General features: G+C 39.0%; 1 protein-coding gene across 1 annotated transcript in view; it reads right to left on the bottom strand.

Annotated features, from left to right (window-relative positions):
* Positions 1-8513, bottom strand: part of LOC110319373 (protein PFC0760c-like) — a 31044-nt gene extending 22531 nt beyond the window's left edge. The window contains exons 1-7 of the mRNA XM_021194869.1: positions 8405-8513; positions 7881-7909; positions 7705-7798; positions 5913-5939; positions 5743-5818; positions 3676-3746; positions 2387-2450 (exon numbers count right to left, since the gene is read on the bottom strand). Coding sequence (XP_021050528.1) covers positions 2387-2450; positions 3676-3746; positions 5743-5818; positions 5913-5915 — 214 coding nt within the window. The 5' untranslated portion in view covers positions 5916-5939; positions 7705-7798; positions 7881-7909; positions 8405-8513. The remainder of the gene's footprint in view (positions 1-2386; positions 2451-3675; positions 3747-5742; positions 5819-5912; positions 5940-7704; positions 7799-7880; positions 7910-8404) is intronic.
* Between the last annotated feature and the right edge of the window lie 382 nt (positions 8514-8895).

Here is an 8895-nt window from a genome sequence, read left to right as displayed (position 1 = left end):
TCTTCCATCTCTTGTATTCTGTTGCTGCTGCTCACGTCTATGGTTCCTGATTTCTTTCCTAGGGTTTCTGTCTCCAGAGTTGTCTCCCTTTGGTGTTTCTTTATTGTTTCTACTTCCATTTTTAGATCTTGGATAGTTTTGTTGAATTCCATCACCTGCTTGGTTATATTTTCCTGTAATTCTTTAAGGGATTTTTGTGCTTCCTCTTCAAGGTCTTCTGCCTGTTTAGTGTTCTCCTGAATTTCTTTAAGTGAGTTATTAATGCCCTTCTTAAAATCCTCTACCAGCATCGTGAGATATGATTTAAAATATGAATCTTGCTTTTCAGGTGTGTTGGGATATACAGGACTCACTATGGTGGGCATACTGGGTTCTGATGATGCCAAGTGGTCTTGGTTTTTGTCAGTAAGATTCTTACATTTGCCTTTCACCATCTTGTAATCTCTGGTGTTAAATGTTCTAGCAGTGTCTGGCTGGAGCTCGTTCCTCCTATGATTTTGTTAGCCTCTGTCAGCACTCCTGGGAATCCAACTCTCTCCTGAGTCCCAGTGGTCAGAGCACTTTCTGCAAGTAAGCTCTCCTGTTGCAGGGAAGGTACACAGAAATCCGGAGCTCAGATCCACCTCCTGGCTGAAGATAAAGGCCCAAAGGGACGCTGTCCAAGAAGCTCTGTTGCTTCTGCAGCCCATGTGCTCTCCTGCTTGGACTGAGAGACCCAGGATACAAGATGGCGCTCTCACCTGAGTCCTGTGGTCAGAGCCCTCTCTGGAGGCCTACTCTCCTCAGTGACCCTAAGATCCTGAGTGTGCTAGGGCGCCTGCAGCGTGGAGAGTCCTCCGGGGACCGTGGGATAGTCCGCCAAGTTTGTGCCCAAGGTGGTGCGGGGCTGGCGCCAACAGGAACCATGTTTTCATTCTTAAGAGAACATAATCTTGCTTTGCAATCTCACTAACACAGAACTTCTGGGAACAAGAAATACCCTGCCTCAGTCTCCCGAGTGGCTGAGAATGTAGGTGTGGATCTCGACACCCGAATTTCTTGTCAGCACTTTTAAACTTTGAGAAAAATCTAAGAAATCTAATGAAAACTTTGTAAAATACCCATGTTATTTATAGAGTATAAACCCATATAGGTTTTGGTACTGAAACACAAAACTAGAAGCCTCTAAAGCCAGTCCCTATATTTAAACAAAACAAACAAATCAAATCTTCTATTTATCTTTGTAAATAAGTCTCCTCAGAATGCAGATGGCAGCAGTGAAAGATGATTTCTTTATGTCAGATTTTGCCATCAGTGTTGGAGGAGCAGAACTAAGATTGGGAGCCGAGCATGGTGGCTCATGCCTTTAATCTCAGCACTCAGGAGGCAAAGAGAACCAGATCTGAGGTCAACCTGTACTACAAAGTGAGTTCCAGGACAGCCAGGGCTACACAAAGAAACCATGTCTCATAGATAGATAGATAGATAGATAGATAGATAGATAGATAGATAGATAGATAGATAGATAGACAGATAGATAGATAAAGAATTAAGATTGAGGAAGTGGTAAACAGCTATAATATTTCTCTTTTCGGATTCTGTTGAATTGTAAATTTTACCTGAATTGAATGGTTTTAACATGATTATTTCTATGTCATCTGAGGAAGTCTTTTTCTCTGAAGTTGTAGGCTGGATAGGATTTGAAGCAAGACATTTAGTAAATGTATGCTTTAGGATGTATATCCTTAATAATTCAAGGGAAAAAAAAGTATATGCTTTTACCTTCAAGGAATCATCTTTCTCAACCCATGCTAAAAGGTAACAGGAAAAATGGACAAAGTTATGAAACATGACAACACCATCAGTCTGGACACACGAAGACACAGGATGGGACGGCAATCATGCTTTACTTGAAATGATTGTTTTAAGTTTTGTATTTACTCTGGTTAGCATAAAATGCGAAATATAAACTATGCTGGCTGAACGTGTCATTAATCAAAGTGTTCTCGTATCAGTTGAAAGGAAATGTGTGATTCATTTTTTGAGAGTGTTAAGTTTCCAAATTGATAAGAGTGACTAGTGGCACTGTACAATTCCAAAACACCAGTTTATAAAACATCCCTTTAACCATACAAATAGTTGTACAAACACTTCTGTTAGATAACTTTAAAAAAAATGTCTTAGATTTATTTACTCTATGTGTCTAAATTTCTTGTCTGCACATAAACATGTGTGACACATGTGTGCCCTGTGCCCTTTGAGGACAGAACAGAGCAGCCAATCCTCTGAAATTCTCTCATAAATCACGATGTGGCTGGCAGGTCCTCAAGAGCAACAAGTGCTCTCAACAGCTGCCCCATCTCTCCAGCCTCTCAATACAGTGTTTGAATAAAATAATGTTCCTTACCCAGCACTCTGCCTTTTGAGATGTCTTTGCTGTTTTCTTCTTCATCCCCAGAGTTATGACTGTCCTGGAAAAAGTTACATCAGGAAAGAGTAGCATAACCTTTTCTAAATATTCTCTAGAAAGATGACAATTTTTTTTATTTTGAAAGTAATTAGACTTAAGAGAATGTACTAAGAATGATTACATATTACTAAAGACCCTGGCCTGTTCTCCTTTGATCAAGCCTGTGCTATACTCCCATGGCTACTCGGGCTTTAATCAACCATGAGAGTAGACAGTAAGCATGATCTTAAAAATTCTAATATTTGCTCTCATGAAAACCTTAACAAGGAAACTACCTTTAAAATATCTAACACGTATTTCAGACATAAAAGAATATTTTTACAACACATATAAATTTCTAAATATTTACTTGCTCTAGATACAATATTACTTATTTAAAATATTTTAAAGGACATAAAATGTTTTTATTTTAATATATAACACTGAACTTGAGAACTGAACGTGCAGAATATAATGTGGAGAATAAACAGGAAATCCAAGATGGTACTTCATTTAGTGTGCAAGAATTTACCTTGTGCCTTTGTTCATATACAGGTTTTTGTGTTGAGAAGTGTGTGTTATGTACGTGAATGTCCATGTGTCAGAAAGACAGTGCTGTCACTGATATCATGTTAGTGTCAGGTTCCCTATAAAGTTAGTTGGTTCTAATATATTCTTCTGGACACTGAGACCAGTGCACAGCATTAGTGTATTTAGTGATTTCCTTCACCAAGATGAAGACAAAGAGGAAAGATTGCTCTACTCACTCCCGAGGGTTCATCATGGAAGGATCAGTCATTGACTGTCCAATGGAGTTGTTAAATTTCCAAGTCCCTCTTGTAACAAAACACTGGTCAGTCAGATATCAAAGGAAGGATTCAAAGTTTAACTAAAGTGTTACTGGGTGGTAAACAAAACTACAGACTTGACCCCAGGAATAGTCACATGTATGGCCTGTAACCGGTGTGTTGTTTGTAACCTCAGCTGCTTTCCCATAAGACTTAATTCTTACTTTCTGCAGAAAGTTAAACAAATGAAACCCCGACAACCTACAGACTCATAAATAAAGTGTAGTTACACATCATTCTCATTTAAGGGTATTCTAAGTTCTATAACTAGTTGAAAGACTTTAAAAATGAAACATGGGATCATCTGCTAACTCTTCAGGGCAGTTTGAGGAAAACTCCATTGATTTTTAATCTTCAATCAAAAGGGGGAATATATTAAATGAGAAATTGAAACTTTACCAGTGACCAGTTATTTTCATTGTGGTCAGATGTCTTTGCTTTTTCCTCTGGGGACACTCCTAAGCCTGGTTCTGGACATAAAACAAACGTGTATATCATGTGTATGTGGTGAAACTAAGTTTCTAATAAGAGTTAGTTTTAAAAAGAGTTAACGTTACATTTTCTATAGCAACATATATAACATATATAGAGAGAACATCATATATCAGCATATGGCTATTTAACATTAGTGATAATAAAAATGGCACCTGTAATTTTCCAAGGAATTATTTCAGTAACCTTTAAAGTTTACTTTTTATAAAATAGATCTAATTATTGAAACATCTGTGCATCACTTATGTAGATATTGGATGCTTTCAAGATGGCAAATAAGCAGCTCAAAGATTTATCCACAATTAATCTACTCGACATGCATGAACAAAAGCCCAACTACAAAAATTTTAAATGCCACGTGGAAAAATAATACTCTGCACTATTTTCTACCTCAAAATAGCTTTTAAACTACTCAAAAGTATATTCATCGAAATATTGTTCTCGTGCACATATTTATCAGCGAAGTTGTTCCTTCAGCTGCCATGGTTCCTATGCACCATTCTGACAAATGTTTCACACTCTGTTACATGAGACTTCCTCGTCTTATCTCTCTCTCCCTGGATGTACAGGGATTGCCTTCATGCAGGCTCCCTACATACCTTCTGAAGAGTTCCTCTTACAGCCTTAACATGGGAAATTACTGACCTATGCTACCTAACGCTTCTACTCATCAACTGGAAGCCACAGAATCCTTTTCCTTCTTTCTTTTTTCTTTCCTTTCTTCATTTTCTCAGATAGGGTCTCACCTAAAGGGTGTGATAGAAAGCAGCGTTCCACAATGAAGATGAAGCTAGACAGAGTTGAAGTGAACCATCCAGAAATATCGCCTTAGAGGAGTTTTAATATTTTCTTAATGTACTAATCTGGATTTCTGAAGAGCAGAATCCTGCTCATCAACACGTTCATGCTAGCAAATGTGATGCGCAAGGATGCAGGGCATCTGCCACCTGTGGGCACTTTGTGGATTACACTCCCATGGCTGTGCTTTGCGATGTACACCCCTGTGGTTGGTGCCAAGGGGTTCATTCTGATGCTTTCCAGCAAGGGTTCTGTGTCTTTCTTCTACTGAACTATGTGAGAGAAGAATGAGTGGCTTTGATCAGAGTGTTTCTCATATGCTTATGAAATGGCCTAAACTGATCTAAAAATAGGTAAAAGTGAAGACATTTTAAGTACAATTAATTCACTTTGAAGGATATACAAGTATAGAGTTATTATTTATATATATTAGATTATATAAGTAATTACATGTTATATTATATAAGTAATTATATATTATATACTATATAATAATAGTTATATAAATAAGTATGTTTATTATTTATATCCTAATTATATCATTTTATATATATTTATAAATATATATAAAACCACTAAATTAACTGGAAAAAAACTGAATCACTAATCAACGTCCTACTGTCAGGATATAAAATGGGCTTTCTTTTGTTTAACTTTGAGTAGAAATCATACTGCCATTTGTCAAAGCTAGTCCAGGATTCCGGGCTCCAGAATCTGAGACTCTGGGTTGTATCACAGCATTTGCATCTCAGGCTTTTTATTTCTATTTTTTACTGTGGTTTTTTTTTTTCAAATGATAATAGATACTTATATCTCATGACACATCCATGCATGCTTGTCTTATACAATGCCCTCAGTAGCACCCAGTCCCAGCATGTTTAAATGTTAGGAGAATCTGATAAGCCTCATGATTAACCTTGGTAAAGGCCTATGAGGGACAGAGAATCCAAACTGATAAATATAAGGTATTGAAACAGATTAGAAGAAAGGGCTAAGTTGGAACTCATTTGTAAACATCTCAAAGATTTTTTTTTTTTAAGTGAGAAACTGGTGTCAAAGACGGCACGTGCACTGGGCCTGGCAAATGTCACCATCCTGAGAGGAGTTAGAGTAGGAGGCCTATGAGTGGTAACATTTCGCGTACTTTGCTCCCAGTAAGTAGACCTGCAGTCTTACCTGACTGGGATGGGTTTGCTTCTGCCTCTTCTGCTGCCACATCTTGATGAAAAGCTTCCACTTCAGTGGAGGTAGGCTGGATGGGTTTTGAAATAAGGTAACGGGTAAATGTTGTATATGTCACACAATATCTGCATAGTGACTTAAGACAAAATCATAAAAGTTGTTACCATTGAGCAAGCGTCTGTCTTGGCGCTCTCTAGAAAGCAACAGGAAATACGATCAATCTAAACACAAAGCAACGGTGGCCAGAACTCATGAAGACACGGCGAAGCACAGAATTCTAATGCTTATATTTCCACGTTTTTAATTTGGTTGCAAATGATCAAGCTCTAACAGGCACTTAGAAATTCATTTTTCTAAACAATACCACTCCTCACTTGGCTTACAATGCCATTAAAAACAGGGTAAAACCTTGGTACCCTTCTTTTTGAAATCTGTTCCTTGTGCTTTATTCCACGCGCTAACCTCTACACACAAGCATATGAAACAGAGTGTTACCTAGAAACAAGTGCCGTCTAACCTGCCTGGTTCCTATTGCTGGCTGAAGTCACAAAACAAACAAACAAAAAAACAGGCAACTTACTATCAGCATTTAGTTTCCTGATCTAGACTCCCAAGTGGTGTCAGGAGATCTATGTTCATATTATAAGGCCTATTCCAGGAAAAAAAAAAAAAATAGAAGAGCCTTGTAGGGCAAACCTTTTCCTGGATGAAGGCAGTTCTAACAGGAACCTGATGGCAGGAACTGAAGCAGAAGTCAAGGCTGAACACTCATTGCTAACTTGCTTCCCATGCTTGCTCAGGCTGCTTGCTTTTTCTTCCCCCCGCCCCCCCCCCACTTCTTAATTCCATCAAAAGGTCATGTAGAATGATTGACCTAAGCATAATATTAGTGTATGTTCACTCTGATTCTGAACAACAAAATTATCTAACCACACACTTGCTAAAATGTACTGTATTAGTTCAACCCATATACAAATAAAAGGCTTGCCTTATTTTTTGAGGTATTGTACAGTGTGCAGTAAGTAAGTAAAGAGAGAGAGAGAGAGAGAGAGAGAGAGAGAGAGAGAGAGAGAGAGAGACATAATCAACACATATCCTAATCCACATTGTCATCTGACTTCCCATAACAGCTTTTGGAGATCTCAAGATCCAAGGGATAAAGACAGCAGTTAGTCATTTAGCCAGGACTTCTGAAGAGCTCCTGGACCAGCACTATAAACACATGGCTCTGTTGATCACTGCTGAAATCTAGGAGTGAGCTGCTTTCTGTAGGCTAACCTAGGAGGGAATTGAGGGTGGGGAGGTGGGAGTGGGTGGGTGCATGGGGGAACACCCTCATAAGAAGCAGGGGGAGGGGGGATGTGATACGGTGTTTCTGGGAGGGAGGGAAACCAAGAGAGGGGATAACATTTGAAATGTAAATAAAGAAAATATAATAATAATAATAATAATAATAATAATTAATAATAATATAATCAGGCTGCTTTCTTAAAGAACTCAGGATCACCTGCTCAGAAGTGGTCCACTCAGTGATCTGGGTCCTCCCAAGTCAATGATCAATTGACAATCAAAAACAGTTGGAGTAGTAGTACATTGTATGATTACCACGCAAGTGGGAATAAGTTTGCCCAGGTCCACAAAAGATGCAAGGGGAAATGAAAATACTAAAAGGACAACTGTTTGGGATACTTAGGAGGATGCCAGGCAGGAAGAGGTGGGGGATGAGGAAACGTGGTGAAGGTGAACATATTCACAGTGCACTGGATACATGCACAGAGTGGTTGAGATTTTAGAAATTCATTTGAAAATAGGGAAGAATGAAGAAAATGGGAAAGCAATATAAGTAAATATAAATAAGAAACTTGGAAGGGAATAAATTTGTATTTAAGTATTATAACCCAATAGTATATTATATTCTATGTTCAGATACATAACTGCCATGACAAACTGTTTTACCTGACTTTGATGGTCTCGCCTCTGCCTTTTCTACTATGTCATCCTCATCATCACTCTGAGGAGAATCTCTCACTTCCATGGTAGGCAGGACGGGCTTTGAAACAGATGATTGTTAAGTGTTCAATATGTCACACAGTACCTACTTAGTAACTCAAGGCTATTATAAAAGTCATTACCGTTATGTAAGTGTTCTCTTCGGCGGTCTCTAGAAAGCAAAAGGACACACAATCACTTCTGCATCCCCTTGGATGAGTACTGACAGCTCTTTGGGACTTCGCAAGGGTTGGCTATTAAACTTGTTACAGTTAAGAAGAGCAGCAGGATGGAAGTAGGCCAAATGGAAGATTAAGAACTTTTAACCATTTTCCACTTAAATTTTTAAAATGTATCTATTTTATATGTCTAAGCATTCGCTTGTGTGGAAACTACATTCCTGGTACCCATGGAGGTAAAGAGAGGACACGGAGGTCCCTGGAACAGGAGTTATTAACAAGCCTCTGGATGCTGGGAACTGAACCCAGGGCCTCTACAGGGGCAGCTGATGCTCTTAATCACTTCTAGCCCTTCTAGCCCTCATTTTCCCCCATTTTAAAAATTCATATACAAACTGGTGGTTTTCCTCATGGCATCTGCACACATCCATGCCATTCCATTTTGTCTCTGTTCAGAAACATCACCCGGCTCCATGGGGTCCACTTACTGGTGCCCTTCCTCCACCCAGCAGTACAGCCAGACTTCACTCTTATGTCTGTTTGGGCAGACATAGTTAGTAAGGATCAGAGCATGAAAGGCAGGGGCCAAAGGAAAGTTCTGTGTGAGCTGAACATCAGTCAGCAACATAAAGCTGCTTGATGAGGTCATCAGCAGATGCCCAGTGATGCTGCAGAAGTGGTCCAGAAGAGAAAGCTAAGGATGCAGAGTCTGGCATAGTTGGCCCTACACTGCAATGATGGAAGCTCATACATTTTGGAACTTTGGCTACAAGTGTTCCAAAGCGTGTTGTCTTCATTTTCTCAATGGTGATTTATAACTCTAAGTGGAAAGATGATGGATGTGGCATTCAGAAGAGCAATTAGAGCCAGGAGAGTTAATGGAGAACAGAAATAACAAAGTAAGCATGAAGCTGACCTGGACTGAGGTGACGCTTCCTGAAACATTTGATACAAATTGACCTACTTCTGCTGCAGAATG

The sequence above is a fragment of the Mus pahari genome, chromosome 3, assembly GCF_900095145.1.
Source record: "Mus pahari chromosome 3, PAHARI_EIJ_v1.1, whole genome shotgun sequence".
NCBI classification, from domain to species: Eukaryota; Metazoa; Chordata; class Mammalia; order Rodentia; family Muridae; genus Mus; species Mus pahari.
This window is presented reverse-complemented; position numbering and strand designations above follow the sequence as displayed.